Source organism: Urocampus carinirostris, chromosome 20 (assembly GCF_059441175.1).
Source record: "Urocampus carinirostris isolate Australia breed hairy pipefish chromosome 20, RoL_Ucar_1.0, whole genome shotgun sequence".
NCBI lineage: Eukaryota > Metazoa > Chordata > Actinopteri > Syngnathiformes > Syngnathidae > Urocampus > Urocampus carinirostris.
Window position 1 is genome coordinate 20320102 of NC_142368.1, and position 23487 is coordinate 20343588.

At 41.7% G+C, this 23487-nt stretch overlaps 1 protein-coding gene across 1 annotated transcript in view; it reads right to left on the bottom strand.

The window, feature by feature from the left end:
* Positions 1 to 23487, bottom strand: part of kif26bb (kinesin family member 26Bb) — a 33126-nt gene that overhangs the window by 713 nt on the left and 8926 nt on the right. The window contains exons 4-13 of the mRNA XM_088325475.1: positions 22558 to 22673; positions 21938 to 22109; positions 17144 to 17347; positions 14119 to 14212; positions 8837 to 9108; positions 8380 to 8560; positions 8110 to 8248; positions 7876 to 8035; positions 4211 to 6914; positions 1302 to 1452 (exon numbers count right to left, since the gene is read on the bottom strand). Coding sequence (XP_088181601.1) covers positions 1302 to 1452; positions 4211 to 6914; positions 7876 to 8035; positions 8110 to 8248; positions 8380 to 8560; positions 8837 to 9108; positions 14119 to 14212; positions 17144 to 17347; positions 21938 to 22109; positions 22558 to 22673 — 4193 coding nt within the window. The remainder of the gene's footprint in view (positions 1 to 1301; positions 1453 to 4210; positions 6915 to 7875; positions 8036 to 8109; positions 8249 to 8379; positions 8561 to 8836; positions 9109 to 14118; positions 14213 to 17143; positions 17348 to 21937; positions 22110 to 22557; positions 22674 to 23487) is intronic.

Here is a 23487-nt window from a genome sequence, read left to right on the forward strand (position 1 = left end):
TAGAATAGAATTATGTTTTAAATGTAAACATTTCCACTGAGGTTGCAGATCAAATCTCAGGGGGAAGTGCATTCCAGAGCACCAGGACCCGAATGGAGAACGCTCTGGAACCAGCTGATTTTTTCTTGGATCTCGGGATCACTAGTAGACCAGCATTTTCAGAGCGAAGGCTCCGGACCGGAACATAGGGGGAAATGGATGCTAGTATGTGCTAATAACTAACAAGTACAGAACTTGATTAACAGAAGCTTATCAAAAAAGTTGATGTATGATCTTCTGTCTGTGAGTTTAGTACTGCAAAACACATTTTGTTAAGGGGGTCATTTTTCTGCCACTGGGTGGTATCATTTCTTCATGTTGGTTAATTTATGTTTCGATTAAGGGCTGAATAAAGAAGAAGCACATTTGTAACCTGTGCACATTTCCTGTGTGGAAAAAAAGTCTCTTTTAGGAGCTTATTTGTCCAGTTCTTGTTTTTTTTTTGTTTTTTTTTTCTTGCATTTTTCATATTTTACACTATTTTAAAAAATGCTTTTTTGAAGTGTGGAGTTGCTGGAAATATAGTAAATCTAACATACAATAATAAAATCTTACTTTAAATGATATATTTTTATTTTATTACATTCCCTTTTAATGTATTTGACTTTAAAAAAAAAGAATTGAGGTAAACACAATGAAATAATTAGTATATATATTTTGGTATAATGGGGAAAAAATATAGGAAAACTTAAAAAATATACAGCAAATATAAAACTAATACTAATTTTTCTCTCAAATGTTTAAACATGTTTTACAGGGTGTTGCTGCAAAGCATTCAGGAAACCTTGTAGTGAAATAAGAAAACATTTATAGCAAAATAGGAAAAATAATAATATAACAAAAAATCAGACATTATCAAAAAATTCTCACTTATAAATCCATCCATCATCTGCACCGCTTATCCTCAGTAGGGTCACGGGGGTGCTAGAGCCCATCCCAGCCTATCCCAGCTACAGGAGAACATACAAACTCCGCACAGGAAGTCCGGTAGCTGGATTTGAACCCACACAGGAGGTTCCCAAGACCTTAGAACTGTGCCACACACGCGCTAACCACTGTCTAATTTGTCATATGTTTTTGCAACGAGAATGCAAAATAATATAATAAAATAAATTTATAAATATTTATATTTACTGAATGGTAATATAAGGCAAAAATAATCAAATAAGCAAAAATCTTATTTGAAAAAAGATGATTATTTTCATGATTATCATTATTATTATAAAAAGTTTCCAATTTCCAGGCAAAATACAATAACTCACAGTCTGGCTTCTGCATGGTGTGCTCCTGCATGGGATTCCGCTCGACCGGCTCCAGATCCGCGCTGAGTTTGTGGGACAGGAATCCGACGTCTACGTTCTACTGACGGTTTTGCTCCAAAAACCGCTGCCTGCCGCTGAAGCACGTGAGAGCCTGAATTTGGAAACAGGTTAATATTGCAGTATCCATCAACTGTAGGAAAGTTTATGGAAATAATAATTCTTTAATCTCAATCTTAACATTCCACGACTTGTAAAGTGACCGCATGTAATAGTTCGGCTAGCGAGGAGCTACTAAAAAGACCAGTACAAGATTGCAAAAGCGTAAGGATCCCGGATCACGGAACTCAGCGACATGAGTGACTAGAAAATGAAACAATGAAAGATGTCTGACAAGAAAAGACCAAATCGGCTGAATGCACCCGGAGCAGCTGAAAATAGCCAATAGAGCTGGTGTAAGCAGCTAACTTTAGCGGCTAGTCAGAAATGCTACTAAAAATACCACGAAAGAAAATGTAAGTGCAAGCTATATTTACTTGTAGCAGTTAAAAATAACAATAGCGGCAGGCCATAGCCGGCATGTGAGTGGCTAGAGAAGAAAAGAGTATGTAGAAAGTTGACGATTACAATCGCAAGATGCTTGAATCACTATAATTAGTGACGCTCACTTGCATAAGCAGCTGTTGAAGGCCCGTAAAACTGAAGGCTATAACAGAAACAGCTAACAATAGCAACCTGCAGCAAAACATGAGTGGCTGGAGAAGGAAACAATGGGGGGGAAAAGTCACAGATGACAAGTGCCAAATGCCAAAATACTGTAACTCAGCGCAGTTTGCTTGTATGACCAGCCCAGTAAGCTTAATTCACATAGAGGCATGGCCTAAAATAAGTTTATGAGTGTTTTTTTTTTGCTTATTATTAGAATCAATAGTGTTTTATTAAATCGAATTAAGTATTTTTAAACAGCTAAATAACACACACTGTCGCTTTAACTAGGTCAAGACGTCTGACACACCCCAACTCACACTCTTGAGAACAACAGCTACCCCCTCCCGTACACGGCATTATACACGGCCCACTGGGGACCCCAACAACATTTCCAATTTCTATTTGTAATTCTTCTAAACAAGACTAATCAAATTGTGCCTCTACTTGTACAACATTTGTATTATTTTGAAGGCGACACAAGAGATGGTTCAAGACTTTATTGAACTTGTGCATGTAAATTCTTTGTTCGTAGCTGACCCAATTTCCCCCAGTTACCCCCCCCCCCTGCATGGTCATTAAAATTGCATCAAGAAGCAAGGTTTGAGTGCAATTGAGGCAGGGGAGCCTTCCCCGGGGGCCCGAGCGCTCGTCATGGGGACGGAACCTCACCGCATGTAGCAGATTCCCAATACGAGTACAATGGTGACTGTCTTTCATTTCGGATTTGTAAGTTTTTGGAGTGAATTTTAAATATATTCTTTTAAATATTTCCAGAAATATTTACATACACACCAAACTGGAGGGATGGTAAGAAAGACACATTTTTAATATTTTTTTGTTGTCCTGGGGGGCAATTTGATAAATAAGCAACCCTCACCCTCTCCAAAAAGTTAAAGATAAATTACTTGACTACATAAATCATTATTTAAGTAATTTTGGGTAATTATTTTAAAAAAGGGGGTTTTTGTAGGGTGTTTGTTTGTCTATTTGACGATCCCCCTACCAAAACATAACATGGATCAGGGGTGTCAAACTCACTTTAACTCGGGGGCCTGCACGATAGAACATACATTCTCTCGGGGGCTGGACTCGTAGATTAGAGTGAAAGAATAAGAGAGGGAAGGAAATAAGAGAAAGAGCGAGAGAAAAAGAGAGAGAACATGAGAAACAAAAGAGATGAATAGAGAAATAGTGAGAGAGGGGGAAGAACGAAAGAGAAAGAAAGAAATCCAAAGAGAACTAAAAAGAGAGAAGGAGAGAAAAGAGAAGGGGAGAAAGAGAGAAGGGGATGGCAAGAGAGAGAAAGAGAGAATAGGAAAAAAGGAAGAGGAAGAAAGAGAGAAAGAGAGAAAGAGAGAAAGAGAGAGAGAGAGAGAGAGAGAGAGAGAGAGAGAGAGAGAGAGAGAGAGAGAGAGAGAGAGAAACAACGTCTTTGTGAGAGGCACCTGGCTTAGGCAACACCTGGTGGACATATTTCAACCTGCAGCTAATTTTTCTCTTGCGTTTCTTAGTGTTGTCTCCCGGGCCAGATTCAATCCCTTAGCGGACCTAATCCGGCCCGCCTGCTTGACACCCCTGTTATAGATAATGATGAAATTTAAAAGAAAATAAAGTACCTTTATTTTTACTTAAAGATGTCTTTAGTTATTTACATTTTTATTGATAAAATGAGAATTAATAAAGGGTTTTTTTTGTGTTTTTTTTTAAATATGACAAATAATTGAAAAAAAAAAAAACATTTGAAAAATCAAGTACCGTACTGTACATTGAGTAAACTAATTCTTTATTTAGGTGGGAAGGAATAAAAATAAAAAGGGAATGAAATGAGATTAGTTATTATTTTATTATTATTTTATTAAGTTTTGAAAAAAAAAATGTATATCAACAAACAAGCAAAGATCCATCCCAATGGAAAAATATGTGTGTATTTTTTTATCTAGTACATTGTATATGTACATTTTCCTTAAATACACTTCAATTAATTACATTATTTTCCTATTAATCAAGATGAATAATCATTTCTCTTTTTTAATTGAACCCCTAATGTTACTTGACTACTTCGTACCCTAAATAATGTATTCAATAAATAACATATATTTAATCTTATGGTTCCTACATTGTCTCTCTTTTCACGGCCATGTGTCCAAATACTTTTACACATGTGATTTTTCATTCTTATTAATCACCTAGTATCATTTTTTTACCTCTCTGGCAAGATGAGTGTCCTCCGTGAGCTTCGGCAAGGAACGACCCGCTCCGGTCACTCACGGAATCCCCGTATGACGCGGCACTACCCGCGGCGTCGCCATCCCTCCGCAAGCTATCGTAGCCACTGCTCATGGTACTGTTCCGGTTAGAAAAATACAGCGAGGTCTTCCCCATGGCTGGAGGCAAGTCACCGCTCAACACACTGGTGGTGTCACTGGTGTGGCCACTCATGTGAGGAGGCGTTCGGGCCGAGGTAAGCCGGCTGTACGGGGACGGGAACCAGGTAGGGTCTGGTCCGGACCTTTCGGGGCTGGCTGGCTTTTCTTTGAGGAAGTCGGAAATGCGGCCGTTGGCGAAGCCCTGGATGGCGGATTTGGTGGAGGAGCTGGTGGAGCTCTGACTGTGCGTCCGGGTGATGGACCCAAAGGAGGTTGGTGGGGAGGACGGGAATGAGGAGGTTCTCTGAGTTTTGCTGTCCGGGGAGAGGCTGGCACTGCGGTTTATGGCCGACTGAAGGCCTTTGCGGGGCAGGCTGAGGTTCTTGATGCTCGGGGCGGACAGCCGACGTACTTTAGGACAAGCTAGTTTGAGTTTCCCTGCAGCGGATAGCTTGGTGTGTCTTGTCGGGGTTTCTAAAGGAATAGGATTCTGACTTTGACTCATCTGTCGAGTCTTTCTTGAGCTTCTGCTAGATCTCGGTATGGTTGAATCTCCAACACTCTTTCCTTTGTGGGAACTTTTCTTGGACAGCTCTCTATGACTTGGAGATGTTTCAGGAACCTGCCGTGCGTTCCTCCCAAGGGATTTGCTCGTCAGGTGATCCCTTCTGTCCCTAAAAAGTCTGCCGCTCTCCTCCACGGGTGACATCATCCGCATGTGATCATGTTTCGTGCTTACTTTTGAGGGCTCCAATAACGATCCCACCCCCCTTCTAGGGGGTCTCCTGGCCGCCTGCCTAGGCTCTGCTTCATATTTCAGAGAAGAGGCCTTGTTGTCAAATGAGGAAAATTGCTTGCCTTGCCTCCTGTCAAGGGTCCCTCCAGGGCTGCAGGGAGTGGATGATGTCACCCCCCTGGGAACTCCTCGAGTCTCGGCCACACGATGATGGCTTTCATGGCGCTTGGCATTCAGCCAGGTCAGAGGCAGACTACCTGTGTGAAAGGACTCAGTTTCCAGGCAACTGAGAGAAGCACCGAGGAGCTTGGTATTCCCAAAACATCTGTGAGGCGACTCCTCCCTCAGGGAGGGCTTTGGGGGGATCACGGAGTAAACATGCTCCCAGTCTCCATGATGGCTTTTGTCTTGAATCATCTCAACGCATGTTTTAATTTCTGAGGTTGAGGAACTCTGACTGAAGCAAGTCTTTTTTAAAATCTCTGAAGATGATCCAAAACATTCTATGACACTCTCGTCCTCATTCATAAGCACGGGATTTATGAATGAGGGTAGAGATCTTTCTCTTCTTGAGGCTCCTTTATAAAAAACACTCTGGGTGGTATCTCTTTGACCTCCAGAATCTTCAGTTATGTTGCTGATAATTTGAATTGGTTGTCCACCGGCACAGCCCTGCATGTTCGCTGTAGAGCGAGCGGTGTCTTTTATGCAAATTATGTTCCCTCCCGTCCTGCCAGGGTCCAGCGCACTGCCGATGGCCACCTCCTCCACCACGGAGAAGACCAATTCGTCTTGGCCTTTCAAATCCAACGGTTGTTGAACGGTGACCGTGATAGTGGCAGTCATTTCCTTGGCGTTTTTATTGTCTGTCGCTGCGGGTGGAGAGCTGCAAGGTTTTGAAGATGAGCAAGATGGAGAGGGAGGAGAAGCAGGTAGACTCTTTCCAATTGGAGAAGTCCTTTTGTCTGGCTTGAACCATTCTTGACTCTCTAGTTTCTCTGTACCATCAGAGGCAACAGCTTCCACAAATGGAGAAGAGAGTGTTCTAGCAGGCTGATTTGCTGCAGGTTTCGCTAGCTGATAGCGGCATGTTGCATTTCGATTGAGAGTGTGATTTTGTGGCTCCTCACCGGAACTCGTAGCACTGCACTCTTCACAATCATAAAGACCAGAGTCCTCTCTCTGAAAATTGTCTCCTGCTTGCTTTTCTCTGCCTGTAGCCTGCTTGGACGCCTCTAATGTTTCCGAACTGGCCGGTTTCTCAGTCTCTTTCTGGGATTTTTGTGCCACTTCAGCCTTGGGAGTGCCTTTTGAGCAAGATTTGAGCAAAACCATGGCTTCTTCTCCATCAATGCAGCCCAAGCGTTCCTGAAGCTCGGCAAACGTGTCACATTTGAGACAGTCTCTTTCCGGTTTCTTCGGCGTTTCTGTCTGCCCTTGAGCGTCGTCTTTCCGGTTCTCTGCATGCAGTTTGGGTATTTTCAGTAGCTCCTGGAGCAGAGCGGTGAACTCCGGGTCTTCTGTGTCGGCTTTGTTTGGATGTAAGGAGGGGATGATGGGCACAAACTCGGGTTTGGTTAACCTCGGGGGAGCTCTATGATGAATCAAGCCGTCAGAGTCTATTTGGATGACTGTGTCGCAGGACTGATCGCTGTTGGAGTGCTCGTCGAGCTCCTCGCGAAGGCGAAAATGTTGCACGTCCACGTCGACTTCGTCCGTGGAGTGAAAAGCTCGCAGGGAATAAGACGGCCGGCCTTTTTTTTGTCTGGTCAAGCTCCTCCCGTTAGGTGAGCACGAGTTGGACTGCTGTTGAGTAAACCACACAATGCCAATTCCTTTCATTAATGAATTACAGAAGAACCTTCGGATACTTTTGATGTTCTACATTTTAGTGTGGGTTCGGATGTTTTGTAGGCCCCTCTCTATGGCATTTTCCTCACTCGACCACATCAGGAAAATGTATTTGGCATACCCAAAAACTTATCAAAATAAAAATTGTAGTGTTCATGTGTATAATTACATCTCTAAAATGGTTGTTTGCTATCGGTTGATGTCATATAAAACGATGCTCTGCTATTTGTTTGCATCACAGCATCATTAATATGCCTATATTCTATTGGATGAACTCGAACCAGCTCGGTGGCCTTGGGGGTATGGCGCCCGCCCCGAGACTGGGAGGTTGTGGTTCAAGCCTCGGCCGAGTCATACCCGTTGCCTCCCTGCTTGGCGTTAAGCATGAGGGGTTGGAATTGGGGGGTTTGGTCAACTAATGACTCCCAACACCTCAGTTCGGTTGAGCGAGGGGGCTGGGCTCTCCTCTGAATCAATCTCCCAAAAAGAGTCAGAAATGACTCTAGCCACCTCCCACGAGGGGGATATGGCTGTGGTATATATATAATATATATATATATATATATATATATATATATATAATACTATTGGATGAACTACCTCGCACAATGCCTTTCTCTTTCTTGTTTCAGATCAGAATCTCAAATCCTTTGTCAAGACTTTGCGCGTTTGTGACACAATGCTGTATTTCTTTTTACTTTACTGTATTTGTTATTATTAATGATACTTAAAAGAGAAGCAAAAACAAGATAACCATGCAATCGTGGCTTGCGATTATTCCAAAATACGAAAAGGGCATACGAATCGCTACGCTTGCTATGATGCATGGCCATAACCAATTGACGATGGGGACTATTGATAAAAATAAAGAGGTGATTAATGCAAGGAAATCTTTGCAAAGAAGCTTATGCAATACCTTGCTCCTTTTCTGTGTCCTGCGGATGCGAGAGGCAAGTTGGATGATGGAGGTTGTTTCCTGGAGCTGCGATAGCGTATTAGCAACCTGAGCGATGACTGCGGTGTGGCAGTTAGCATGACTCAAGGACTCCCGAAGAAGCATGGTCAACTTACTTCCCCTGCAGACACAAACATTAAATGAGTACTTCATCAAATAAATGGATCCATGATGTTTGTATCATAAAACTCTTACTTTTTGGGAATGGTTTGATGTCCACTTAGTAGCGACAAAACAACCGGACCTAGGTCGGAATGGGGGGGTTTATTTTTCAGATATCCAACCCCGCCCTTCATGCCACTGCACACGTCAATCATGGTCAACTTGCTGGACCCTACACCAAAAAAAATCGACATCAAAATACAAAACCTGAGCTTTTTAAGATGCGAGATTAAGGGTTAGCTGCAAAATAATTTATCAAAAACAGCTCATTTGCCCAGCGCTGGATAAATATTTGATCACAACCTTTCCCAGCGTTGCCGCTCTCTTGTGTGCGAGGGGGTTGCACATGCAGAGTGAAGAACATGACGGAGCTGTGGGACAAGAAAGTGGTGAAGTCATCGTGCCGCCGGGCTGCTAAGGCCACGTCCAGGAGGGAGGCGGCTCGCTCGGCTGTCGAGGCTTTGACACGATTGTGGTTTCGAAGCTGTGGAGTCAGCATAAAAAAGGTAAATCTCACTTTAGATGAAAGAAAAATCAAACTCAAGTACTGGCATACAGCATCACATTGTTGTATGCTAGGCAGCAGACAGGAGAACCTTAGAGAGGGTCAACGAGACAGCCCAGGAAATCATAGGCTGCTCTCTGACAAGTCTGACGGACGTTGAAAACAATGCACACCAAGTTGTAATCAAAGACAATAATGTAAACTTCTTTCTTCTTTCTTCCCAACCCCTTCACCTTCCCCTTCCCTTTATTCTACCTGTATCCCAAGGACAGGGTCCTCCTGGAGCCGAACATGCGCTCTAGGGCCGTCTTGCCCATTGCCTGAAGGAGGGACAACCTCCCCCAACAGATCTCTGAGTGTGTCCTCCTCCCCGCTGCATAGCTCCACAGCGGATACGGAAACAGTCAAATCGGTCCACGTTTTCTCCCGTCTCTTCTCAATAGCGCTGTACAGCCAGGAGATTGCACACGGGATCAGCCCCAGCTTTTGAATGCTATCGGTGTTGCCGACCATGCTTGACCAGGAACCTGTGGTGAACAGAAGTGCAATTGATCCTGTTGAGTTTAAACTTGACTCGACACTCAAGCTAAGGTGAGAAGACATCAATGGATTTTGAACCGGGAGATCAGCTTTCAGATCAGCTTTTCCCAACACCCTCTGTGCCACCTCTTTTTATTAAATCTTCATGGTTACAAAAAACAGATCGGCCCTAAAGAGTGTGTTTATCAAAGAACAGCACCATGATTGACCAATAGCGACACTGATGCAATAGTCAAAACAACAAAAATGAGGTACTGGCATCCCATGACATTTCCTTTGCTTTTGTCCAATAGTTAACACAGAACGAACTTATCAGATAGTAATAGAGAATAGAATATAGAAAAGAATATACCTTTATTGTCATTGTTGCAAAATGGGTTGAACATAATCAAAGACCTAAATAATTTCTAATAACACAAAAAAACTGCGAGCAGAGCTTTTTGTGTGGGCTATAGTGTATTTTTGAAGGGTGTGTTTAATAGTTTAACCCCTAAAAACAAGTTTAAGCAAGAGGGGAATCCCAAATACTAATCAAAGACCTGATTTCTTTACATATATCGGTAATAGATATTGGACACCCACCTACAAAGGAAATTTTAGTAAAACTACTGCCCGAAATAGCTGGGGTGGGTTCCAGCACCCCCTGAAACCCTAGTGAGGATTATCCCCAGTGCAATGTATTACCCCCGTTTGAATGGTATGGTCCTCTAAAAAAACAGCAAAGGGAAGTCACAAAAATAAATCAAAGACCACACTTCTTTATATTTAATAATTGGGTCAAACTATATTTCAATACTATTGGATATCAAAACTATTTGTGTGTATTTGTGGAGGGAGAGATTCTCCCAAGTAAAATGTATTCCCCCTGCTTGAATGGTTTGGCCCTCTACAAAAACAATCCCAAGCAAGGGCTGGTCACAAATAATAATCGAATACTTCCCAAATATTTCTCTATGTATAACAAATATGTCAAACAACATTAAAACATACTATACACCCTACAAATGAAAGTGTAAAACTATTCTTGTGTATTTTTGTAGGGAGGGTAAAATTTATTCCCACAACATTAATGTTTTGGCCGTTACTTTTAGCCATTCAGTGAAAAACTTTCGGATATTATTACCAAAGTTTTGGCTACTTTGAGTGCATTTTGGGTTTAAAATGGTAGTATTTTCGTCAGAATAATTAGTTTTTTGGTCTTTCATATGTCAGATTGTGTCACGGTTGCCATGGCACCCAATTGGCCCTGCCCGTGTGGCGCCAGCTGCAGCTTGTTGACGGATTGGCTCCCTGTCAGTATTTAAACTCTGTCCTGTCAGACCCCTTTTGTCGGTCCGTTTGCGAATCTCTGTTTTTACACGGCAAGTCCTTTTTCGCATGTCCTGTTTTTTTCCTCCTGTTTGTCTCCGGCTACGATCTGTTTTGATCTCGACCACATCTGCTCTCCCGCCCCGAATTACGACCTGTTTTTATCTCGACCACGTCTATTCTTCTCTCCTGGCTTTCGACTTGTTTCCGATCCCGACCACGATATTGCTCTTCTATCCCGGCTACTGAGCCGTTCTTTCCGTTCCCGACACCGCCATCGCTCGCCACGGAAGTCCCACTTCCTCGTTCAGAGCGACCTGCTTCCCACGTCCAGCAATCCCCGGATCGTGGGTGCAACCCTTTCCCTTTCTACTAATAAAACTTGTTACGCGAGTGGGTCCTGTTTCCGTTCTGGTCTTGACAGATTGATATAAAACCATGCTGTTAGCTTGTTTTGCAAACATCTTGCTACTTAAATAGCTTTCTACTCATTAACTGATTCACTTTGTTGATATAGTTACTAGGATTTGGGCTCTTCTATGTACATTTTGGTTTTGAAATTATATTAATTTCACCATTTTAATGGACTTGTAAAAAGCTTTATACTCTTTCACGGATACACTTTGTAAAAAATTATGACGTTTTGAGTTTAAAATAATAGTACCGTATTTTTCGCACTATAAGGCGCACTTAAAAGCCTTTATTTTTTTCAAAATCTGACCATGCGCCTTATAATACAGTGCGCCTTATTTATGGATCAATATTAGGTCGCAAAGTTTTGCAACTAATGCAGCAGCCGCCGACTAGATTTTCCCCCGAACGCCAAGGAGATTGCACACGGGATCAGCCCCAGCTTTTGAATGCTATCGGTGTTGCCGACCATGCTTGACCAGGAACCTGTGGTGAACACAAGTGCAATTGATGTGCAGTCCCTTCTCAAGGTTTCTTCATTTTCCTCATGTTGAGGTTTTTGAGTTTTTCCTTGCCCTCATGTTGGTTTCAGATCAGGGGATGATGTAATAATAGTCTGAAATAATAGTCTGTGCAATAACCTGTGCAGCCCTTTGAGACTCTTTCTGATTAAGGGCTATACAAATAAAAATGACTTGACTTGACCAGACTTGTTATTGTGTTATTGTGTATGTGTTTGTCTTGCTGTTGGTCACCCTTCTGGAGGGATATGACCAAGATAGATAGATAGATAAATAGAAATATCCAAATGATGCTAAGCTTGTTTTTCAAATAGCTTTCTTTAAAAATATAACTAATATAGCCCTCAATTTCACACCTGACTTCCTGCCTGTTTCGTGTAATTTCCTTAGCTTCATGAAAGGCGTCCAGAAGAAATATAGAAAGCATGTGAAGTGCCGTAGCCGATTAGCATCTTCATTATAAGGCTTATAAAGGTTTTTTTTTTTTTTCACAATTCTAGACATTTTGTGTTCCTTTTTGGGCCCGATATGGGTCTTTCAACATTTTTGTGTTTCTGACCCTGCATAAAGGCATGATTCTACAAAACAAGTCATCACTTTATTGGGATTCGACAAAAGATAAAAGCTTTTTCATGCAATTTTGACTGGCTTTTAGTCAGCCGTACACAGGATGTATTTTCTTTTCCTTTTTTGCTCGATCCAGACATTAATTGAATGAGAGTAAGGGAATCGGTTTATTCCAATTACAGGACAAACTGCTTGCTCCCGTCTGTTATTGAGAAAATATTCTGCCGAGGAGATTGATATCCCGAGCCACGTGTTGTCTGCATGAGCCAACTAATTCATTTACGGAGAGTGGCTTCATACGAAAAAAAAACGAGATGCTTCAAGGAGACCCTGCCCGCTTGTAACCCGCTTTCAGCAAGGCTAAGTGCCAGGGTCCATATCTTTAATAGCAACATTTTACAGTCCATTTTCTTTACAATCCCCTCTGCACTACCAGAAATACAATAACATGGGTTGTTTGGGTGGGCTTTATGCTCGAGTGCTCATCATTTATGAACAAACAAAATCATACAATCAAGTGTTGGATTTTTCAGTTCAATGACACTTTAAGAGGAGCAGAAGAGAGGGAAAGATGGATGAGGGTCTGAAGTGTAACAGGGTTGGGAGGGAGTCCATGGATGCGTGGATGATCCTGGAACGTGGATAAATGCATCCCTCTCTCGTTTTCAAATTTGAACTTTGTAAAAGCTGATAGTGAATCAGGGGCGTTTCCAGAGGGAGGCAGGGCTTATGGCCATACTACCCTGAGAGCACCCGATCTTGTTCAATCACGAAAGTAAAGCAAGGTCAGGCCTGGTTAGCACTTGGACCGCCAAGGAATACCAGGTACTGTATGCTGGGGCAGCACGGCGGCTGGGAGGTTAGCGCTCTGCTGATTCAATTCCAGGAGCCCCCACATGCGGAGTTTGCATGTTTTCCTTGTGCCTATGTGGGTTAATTGGCCGATCCAAATTGTCCCTAGGTATGAATGAACGAGTGAGATGTCGGTCATTGTGTGCTCTGCAAATGGCTGGCAACCACTACAGCAGGGTTGGTGAACAGGTTTGACACAAAGAGCCGAAATTTTTAACTGTAAGAGTCAAGGAGCCACACCACGCACTGACCTGCCATGACAGATAGACACACACAAACACACAAAATTGAAAACATATTCTTTTCCATAACACACTCCTCTCCTTACAATACAAGTATTGTTCTTGTATTGATTTCAAGGAAAGTGTCCACTCTCAACACACAAAATATAAAAAAAATAAACAAGAAAAAAGTTAAAGAGCCACAGAATAATGAAATGAAATGAAATGATCTGCATTTATATAGCGCTTTTTAAGTCAATGACTTCCCAAAGCGCCTTACAATGTGCTCCACATTTCCCAATAGCGGCCTTGCAGCCATGTAAGGCGCTAACCTATAAAGAAAATATGATGAGGCAAAGAGCCGCATTCTTATTGGCCAAGAGCCGCATGCGGCTCTAGAGCCACGTGTTTGCCACCCCTGCACTACAGGGTGTCCCCTGCCCACTGCCCACAGTCGGCTGGGATGGGCTCCAGTACTCCCGCCACCCTAGTGATAGAAAATGCATATTGACCAATCACAAAAGGAAAAAAGCGTCTGGAAGGGAGTTGACTGTCTATCGTCTATTGACTGTATGTTATTTTTAACAAGGATTAGTGCTGTGTACATTTTTTTGGGGGTAATAATAGTTTTGCCCTCCCATGCATTTGAAATAATTACGTTGGTGTTTGGGCTGGGTTTCTCCTCTGCTGACGTTTTTTTTATTTTTTTAAATTATCCACCTGTCATTTTTCTTTCTTTCTTTTTCTTTGTGGAGGATTCTGTCTCCTTCGTCTGGGCGCTCGTTTGTATGTTTGGAGGAGAAACCCTCCTCCTCCTTCCGAGTCCTCACAGATAAAGTAGGAAAATTTGGGATTACGTCTGCCTCAGTTCCCCGAATCCAGTCAATTTGCTGGACTTGGGCTGGTTCGGCCTTTAATAACTGCTCGCCAGGTTTAGTCGGGCTCGATTTTTTTAAGCCCTATGTTACCTCCAGTGAGTACATATCTGGTTGTGTGTCACCAATAGTGAATAGTAAGCAGCGCGTGGGTGTACCTAAGCTCAAGGGGTAACGCTATTACCTTTTAAATGAAGGAACCAGTAACTCTTGTCATTTCAGTAACACTGGAGTTTACTCACCCACATCAGCGCACCCCAGAGCTAGCACACACCCGTCGATGCCACTCAGCACACAGCGGATGACGTCAGGCAAGACGACCTCGCAAACCTCAATCTGGTAAGGAGACAGAAAAAAATATGACAAATCCAAAGAAAGAGATGATTGTCCGCTCTCAGAATTCTCTTGGGTTTAAATAATGTAAGCGGAGTTCTGGTGGCTATGAAAACGATTTGCCGATGGAACTATCATTTTCCAAATTGTCAAAATGAAAACCAGGTTCAGACAGGGAAAACAGGATGCACATTGAATTCCTACTGTAAAACTGATTCATCAACACAGCCCAGAAAATAATGAGCTGCTCATTACCTGGTCTGAAGTAAGTACTTGGCTCTTGTGTATGTATATATATACAGTATATATATATATATATATATATATATATATATATATATATATATATATATATATATATATATATATATATATATGTAATCTTTAACTTTAAGTATTTCATCACATGTTTATCCTGAAGTGCCACATCTAATCTTGCTGGAAAAAAGTATACTGTTTGTAATCAATGACCATAAAGAAAATTCTGTTACGTAATATTATTTTGAGTCTTATTAAAATTATGCAATTCTTGTTTATTGCATCAATGACCCAAAACGTTGTCTAAAATCGACCATTCAATGACTTGGGCTGTTTTGTACAAAATGACTCAATCTTTGCACATCTTTGATTTTTTTCAAGCAAAATGAGACAGTTTTGGGGTTGTTTTTGAGTCTTTTAAAAAGCACTAGTAGATATGTTTGACACATTTTCTAAGACCCACAGAATAGATTCCTACATGTAAAACAAAAAAACAAAACAAAAATAGGTTATTTTTGCTAGGAAAGAAATATATATATATTATTTGAGATCTGACACAGTAACATCAAATAAAAGCAAAAACGATGTGAAAATGCACCTCTGGTACAGAGTGAGTTATTGAAAGGAACAAACTTTTTCTTAATAAAGTAATCCATCTCTCGAGTTATTTTGAACAATATGAGCCCGATATTGTCACGGTTGCCATGGCGCCCAATTGGCCGCGGCCGTGTGGCGCCAGCTGGGGCTCGTTGACGGATTAGCTTCCCTTCTATTTAAGATCAGTGCTCTCACTCTCCCTTTGTCAGTCCGTCAATGAACCTCTGCACCCGCACGACGTGGATTTAGACTCTGTCCGGTTTCCTGCTTGTGTTTGCTGTCCGGTATTGTTCTAGCTATTTTGTCCTGTTTAATTTCGATCTTCAGTTTCGTTCCCGTCTAGTTTGTCCTGTTAAATTTTGATATCCAGTTTTGATATCAATCCTGTCTGTCCCGCCCTGTCCGGTATCGACCCCATCTGTCTGATATCTGCTCAGGCAATTGGTATTGATCTCTTCGGCCTCTGGCTTCCTGTCGTTCCACGCCAGACTGCTGCCTTACGTCTTCCGCCCAACGATCGCCGAATCACTGGCGTTTGGGTTAGTGTGCATGACTGCCCCATTTCCCGTAAAATAAAAGCTTGTGTGAGAAACGACACGCATTTGGGTTCTCCTCATGTTCCGGTTCTTGACAGATATTTGATTCTTTTGTTTTAATTAAAAAAAAGACAATCCGGGGGTTGGTTTAAAAATATTTACCATTTTTTTTGTGATTAAAACAAATAAGGACCAACTTAGAGATTTTTTTTTCTCATAACAAACCAAGAAACAGGATCAAGGACCCACATTGTTTTTTTTTTACCAAGTTTGCAATTCAAGCGTCTCTATGTATTACGAAATGTATCCCTTTAAGTGGAAAAAATATGTTAAAAGAATTAAGTCAAGTCTATTTGTGTAACCCTTAATCAAAAGGAGTCTCAAATGGCTGTACAGACCACAGAATATTGCAAACTGCAGAATATTTTAAGAGTATATGTGTTCTTTGTTTAGGAGTCACATTTTGGAGTGAGGCAAATATAAATAATTTAAAAAAAAAACCTGATGACAGTGTCTGAAATTCATGACAAAAGGTTAGCGGACACCAGGGCAGACAACTCTGAAAAGTTGCCTCCCCAGCCATAAAGTTGCCTCCCCCATTTTTCACAACTTGAAACACAATAAGACGACTCATCGCAAAAAAAAGACATTGTTGCAAAGTATTAAGGATTGATAATCAGAATATATAACAGAACAACACTTTAAAATTACGTTTATTATAAATCTACTCGTAACATTCATTGCATGGATATGACATCGCTGTTTTCCATCTGCCATCAGTATGTACCTGTATTTACTCATCTTCATTCGTGCAATGTTTGCTACAAGCCACGTGAACTCCTCTTTCCACGATGCTTTTAATGTACTTTTACTTTAAGTCGCGTCATCAATTTTGTGAGCTTCTTTTGAATCTTTCTTTTGGGGCTGAGGTTTTGGCTTGATTCCTAACCACTTATCCATTTTTCTTGTGTTCTCTGTGCGTCTACTTTGGAAAATGATTTGCAAATGCACAACCTTATAACGTTCGGGAAAGTCCGGAAGCACGGAGTTATTCGATGCAGGCTTCTGATCAGCTGCCGAGTATGCAAATTGCCAAAAGAACCAAAACGAAGATTTCTAAATCAGAATAAAGATGAAGCAAACGTTTGATTTGAAATTTTTTTTTCTTTCTTGAATAAGTTGTCGGCCACCCGGGCGGAGATGTTCAGGAAGTTGTATGCCCGACGTAAAAGGTGCACGCCCCGGGCGTCCGGGCAGACGTTATTTCAGACACTCCTGATGAACTGAATAATAATGCCTCGTCTGTAGACGGTTAAAATATCATCTTGAATGTTGTTTCTTTACATTTTGTACAGAAAATTTTGTTGGATTGGAAATTCCATGTGCAGATTACAGCAGAACATGAAAAAGTATTAAAAAAATATATATAAATAATAACAACAAAGCTTTCGCCTTTTCTTTACGGGATCAACGTGCTGTGTTGAGTGTTGATTTTTTTGTTGACAAATAAACACATTAATTTTAAAAATCTTCTCTGGCAAACCTGAGCAGAGTCTTGAGGATAGACGGCGTCGTAATGGAAGGCCTTCAGAAGATCTTTACCGTCCCTGCTGGAGCTTCTCTTGGAGCGCTGTGGACTGTGGCTCATCGGTTCTAGTAAAATAGCTCGACTCTTGCTTGGGTCGACGTGCAGAACCGGAGGCTGGCACTCGTTTGCTGTTGGGTTTATCCGTAATACGACCTTGACCTGGAAAAATATGTAAATAAAAATCAGATATTTGCGATGTTTTCTAAGTGGGATTGCTGCGGCTACACACAGTGAGTGAGTTTTCGACATGTCATGACCTTAATTACTTAACGCAGCGGTTTACGGGAAGGTCTTAAATTTGGTTTGCTCCTGAGTGTCAGTCGCTTAACGCGCCTCACAAGATCGGGCGATCGCTCGGCCGATAAAACGTGTCACGTACGACACGGGAATTGAACGGTAGAGATGTTCTCACTAGCATTTGAGACGATTCTTCCGATTATAATGAATCTGAAATGCTAAACGGAAACAAAAAGCTACATGTGAACAACTCAATTAAAAATGCTGAATCCGAATGAAATACAATTCCAAATGACAGGGGCGATATAATTGCAGTATTCCTTATGGCGATCTGAATAAAAGTCATGTCATCTACAGATATGACAAAATATGACAGTGTTGTCAAGACCAGCACACAGGGTAGACCCAAACGCGTAACGTTTTCTCACAATTTTATTGAAAGCAAGAGGAAGGGCAGCCCGCGATCCGATGCTCACTGGACGCGGGAAGAAAGTTGCTCTCGTACTCGGATTGTGATCCGAACACGGAAGTAGAACTTCCGTAGAGAGCGATGGCGGTGTCAGGGATGGAAAAACTGGTTGGTAGTTGGGACTGGGAGAACAAGGCGTGGTCGGGGTTCGGAAACGAGTCGTAAGCCAGAACGGGAGAGTAGACATAGTCAGGATCAAAACAGGTCGTAGCGGGAGACAGACGGGAGCAAAAACGGGACAGGTGGGAGTCTGGGTCGAAAAAAGGCTTGCCTAGTATACACTGAGGTTCGTAGACAGACTGACAACAGAAGACTGACAGGACTGGGTTCAAATTGTGCCAGGGAGCCAATAAGAACCCACGGCGGTTGGCGCCAAATGAGCGGGCACAGGTGATTTCCACCAGTTATTATGACAAGTGTCTCGTCAAGAGTTCGTCTAACTTGGTTTAAAGGAATAGTGTGTATTATCTGACCACTAGCTGTGGATGTATTGTGTCGTGGAATTAAAAGCTTTTTGGTTTTTCGGGTACCCGAAGCAGCAAGATGGCCAACAATTATGTCAGCCCCTTCTAGGTCAGGCTGTTGTTATGTAAAATAAATCAAATTTCTAACTCCGAGTTGTTTGAAATGGATTATTGAAATCAATATTGTTTTTTTTTTTTAAATGAACTATTTTTTACCACTAGTAGGCGCTAAATAATACACATTTTCCCTTTAAAGTACCTAGACATTTTTATCAAGTGTTTATTTCAAAAAATGTTTAAATACAATCATAACTATTGTATTATATGACAACGAGTGTCTAACCTGAGAGTCATCAACACAGCAAAGGAAATCATCATATCCTCCCTACCCAGTCAATGCAGTTACGTGATTTATGTGGAGCGAATCTGATCAGACGCAGAGTATAAGAAGAATGCGGAAAATGCTTGGTGCTTGTTTTCAATCCAGCTGTAGCTGTAATAAAAAATAGTAAAACTAGCTTGGTACGTGACGAGGGGACACGATCGATTGTAGATAAATTAAAAAAGTGAAGTAAACACGTGACTAAATATCTTTTATTCGGAATCATTTAAATTGGAAAAGAACAAAAATTTTTGCCTGCAAACCCGACGACTGAACTAGGACATTGAGTTGGCATCATGCCCAAATGACATCATCAATCACGAATGATTTCGAATCCATGCTCCGGCATAATATTCCTTTTTTCTCCCTTTCTCGTAATTGCGATAATATATGCAGTCGGCGTCCAACGAACCTTATCGAGCCGGTGTCAAACCAAATTTATGAGAGTTCAATTATCGAAAATCTTGCACGCAGAAGCACAAAAGACGAGATCCGAGCCTTTATCTGTAATCCTAGACTCGAGCCGAGAGTCTATGAGACAAGGGCGAGCAGGCCGTCCTTATTGATCCGGGCCCACTTTTCCCGATGGCTGAGAAAGATGGAAGCATTAGAGGCGCTTAATATTGCCTCACCAAGAAGGGAGTGGGGGGGGACTGATACAGGATCCCCCCCAAATTGACCGTGATGTCTTTACAATTCGATATGGCTGGTAACGTTTGCGGTTTGGAATGGCGCTTGTAAAAATGGACCACGACTGCTATTTGTCTCCATGCATTTTTCTTGTTCTTAGCAACCTAAAAATACGTCAACCAAACATGTATTTGTGTAATGCAGAAAAAATGAAATTGTCTGTATTTATTATTATGTTGTGTTATTTTTAAAATCATATTTATTTACAAATTAAATCACTACTAAATGGTAAAAGGTAAATGGACTGTATTCCTAAAGCGCTTTAAACCAGTCACCAAAGACGTCTGCTCTCCCGTCCCGGCTTACGACCCGTTTCTGACCCCGACCACGTTTTTGCTCTCCTGTTGTTGGGTCTAAAATGACCACTGATGTGTGGGAGAACTAAAAAAATATTGGTTAACCGTACAAGGAAATTCAGCCAAAGACTTATTTAGTTTTTTTACAACTGCAGCCGGAGAAGGACTGTCTCGCTGGCCATGCTCCTTCTGGCTTCCCCCCAGCCTGCCCTTGTGTTTTATTGAGATCAATAGACAAAAGATAATAGATCACCCCTCCCTCTGGAAAGTTACCAACACCTTCAAACAAAGACAGGGAGACTAAGAAACGCCAAAAGGGAACATCAAACTGATTAGAAATACACACCTTGAGCAAATACGTTTAAGCCTACTTTACACCTGTCCCGGCTATCGACCTGTTTTTCCGTCCCTGACACCGGCATCGCCCGCTACAGAAGATCCACTTCCGTATTCAGGTCACAATCTGGTTGCGAGGGCGACTTGCTTCCCGTGTCTATCGAGCATTCGATCGCGGGCGCTGCCTTTCCTCTTTCTTTCAATAAAACTGAGAAAACGTTACGCGATTGGGTCTACCCTGTGTGCTTGGTCGTGACACTTACCCTTTCACGCGCACACTAACACACCAGTTAGTCTCTATTTACCTAAAATATCTTAAAGTACTTCTGACAAAGTTGAAAAGAATTTTTAAAAACATATAACTGAATCATTGAAAAAAATAATTGTAGACGACAAAAGCAACTATTCAGATCCAGTCCTGTAGGTTTCAGTAATACGGTGGTTTAATTTGACCTTTTTGTTATGGCAGCTTCAAAAATAATAAAATATTTTTCCCCCACCCTCAAAAAATGTTGCAGAGGAAGAAATGCTCTCTAGTGCTGAAAGCAATCTACTCGTGAGGATGTGCAATTACACGTTCAACTGGAGTTACAAATCCCTGTAATATAAAAAAAAACACAGTATATACATTTAACTAAAATATTTTGGGGAAAAAAAGTGATGTGGCAAAGGCAACAATTTACCTCCAGTCCTGTAAGTGGCAGTAACACTGTTTTTTATTTTACCCTTTTGTTATGGCATCTTCAGAAAAAAATAATATTTTCCCCTGAAAAATTTGCAGAGGAAACAATACTCTTTAGCAATGAAAGTAACACAGCCATATACTGGTGAGAATGTGCAACTACACATTCAATGTATTACTGTTTTAAAAAACTGTATAACAAATCCCTTCAATCTAGCTTTAAACGGGACTGTAGGTTTGAAAAAAATCCTAAATACATTCAACTGAAATATTCTCGGAAAAAAGTGAAGTGACAAGGGCAACAATTTACCTCCAGTCCTGTAGGCGGCAGTAACACAGTGCTTTTATTTTACCTTTTTTTTATTGCGACTTCAGAAAAAAATAAAAAAAATGAAAAATGTTTTTGTGTTTTTTTTCTTTTCTTTTAAAAGGGCACTTCTCCAGGGTAGAAAATACTCTCTAGCAACCAGAGGGACGGCGCCATCTACAGCTGAGGATGTGCAATTACAATTTGAATCTATTACTGTTAAAAAGACAGGGAGTCACAAGCCCTCTAAATCTCGCTTTGAGGAATAAAAAGGTTTATCGGTTAAAAAGGTCTCAAATATTTTTGACTCAATTATTCAGGAAAAAATGTGAAATGGCAAGAACAACAAATCATCCCCAGTCCTGCAGGTGGCAGGATCACGGTGCTTTTATATGACTTTTGTGTTATGGCAGGTTAAGAAAAATAGATATTTTTCACCAATATTCTGCTATAATTATAAAAAGTGTAAATCTTCTTTAAATTGTGCACTTTGCTGTGGAGAAGTTCAGGCAATGAGTTTTCCAGTGCCATCTACTGCTGAGTAAGTGCAGCTGCAATTTCAATCTATTACTGTCAAAAGTCATTAAGTGCCCTAATTCCCCATTTAAAAAGGACTGTACTGTACAAATTGGACTGTAAAAAATGCAACCTACTGAACCCTATGAAAGGAGAATCTGATGCCAAGAATAAGAACCAAAAATAGAGATCGTTTTGGCCACATATACCGGTCAGCTGCTGAGTAGGCGGAGCCAAACGATGCTCACTGATTAAGCCCTCGGGCATGATCACGTTTTACAACCAACAATCAGTCATCAAGTCATAGATTTGAAATCAAAGAAACTAATGTGATGGTTCTTGTCACTAGATAAGACTGGAAAAAAATGACCTTGTCGACATTAGGTGAGTCTTTGCTTCTGATGGCAGCTTGGAGCAGGCAGGAAGGAACAGGTGGAGGATTTTTTTGGATCAGATCCCTGAAGCTGTTGGAGAGATGAGCCGGAGCCGAGTCGGAAGCTTGGCCTTTCCTCCTCGACGTCAGGTTGAGCTTCTCTGCCGCCCTATCAAGAGTAAAGAGAGGATTGCATTTTAAGTTACACGCTGCCCATTGGGACAAGTAAAGAAGTGAGAAGAGGGCACACGAATCACTACCCTTGCTAAGTTGCATGCCCGTAACCGATCGATGATCGGGACTGTTATTAAAAATAAGGAGACGATTCAACCACGGAAACCTTCTAAAGGCATGACAATCGTCGCAATGGGTGGTTTTAAAGTCAGTTCTATTTTCCATCTGCCGTGTTCCCCCCCCTGTATCGACCTGCTACTCCGTTTGAACAGCTTAAGTCACGTCACACCAAAGGTACACAAGTATATCATAAATAATACAAAAAAATTGTGTTATCTTCATTCTTTTGTCTGTAGGTTTCTATCCCCGGCTCTACTTTGTGATCCCCACCTCAGAACAGATTCATGTCGTATCCCAGGGGTCAATTGTAATCAAATTTTTACCTTGCCAAAAAAGACATGGCAGCAGTGTTGGCGATGGCCACCACCCTGGAGAGGTGAGGCATCCTGGAGCTGCTGGGCACAATATCCGTACATCTTAACACTGCGTTGTCCGAAGCCTGCCGGGGGGGGGAAATCTGATGTTAAAATCCAAAGATTTACCGGCCCGCCTAAAATCTATAGCACTCTGCATCGTGTAATAAAAATGATCAGGGACGGAAAAAACGGGTCGGTAGCCGGGACTGGGTAAGCCAGAACAGGAGAGTAGGACAGGTGGGAGTCAGGGTCGAAAAAGGCTTGCCTAGTGTTCACTGAGGTTCGCAGACGGACTGACAAAAGGGGACAGACAGGACTGGGTTCAAATACTTACAGGAAGCCAAACAGAACCCGCGGCGGTTGGCGCCAAATGAGCGGGCACAGCTGAGTCACATCAGTAATCATGACAATAAGAAAACATAATTACTCCCCTCAGACAAAGGTTGAGAGGTTCATGTAAGACGTAGCCCTCCAAAGGTGACGAGGACTGATGAAGGAAAAGGCAATACTCGATGTAGCTGTAGGGTTCCTTTCATATTTAATGTTCGTTTTTGGTCGCAAGTTCATGATAAATTTAAAATAATCCTAATGTTTTTTAAATACAATTCTCAACTAAGCTAAATAGGTTTTTCTTATGAAAAAAAGATGAAATAGATCAGCTCCTGTTGTCATGATTACTGATGTGAATCACCTGTGCCAGCTCCTTTGGCGCCAACTGCCTTGGACTCTGATTGGCTCCCTGTCCCTATTTAAACCCCCTCCTGTCGGTCCCCGTTTAACAGTCCGTCTGTGAACCCCGGTTTACTCATGGCAAGCTCTTTTCGAACCTGACTCCCACCTGTTTTTGCTCCAGTCCGTTCCCCGGCTTCGACCCGTTTTTTTATCCTGACCACGTTT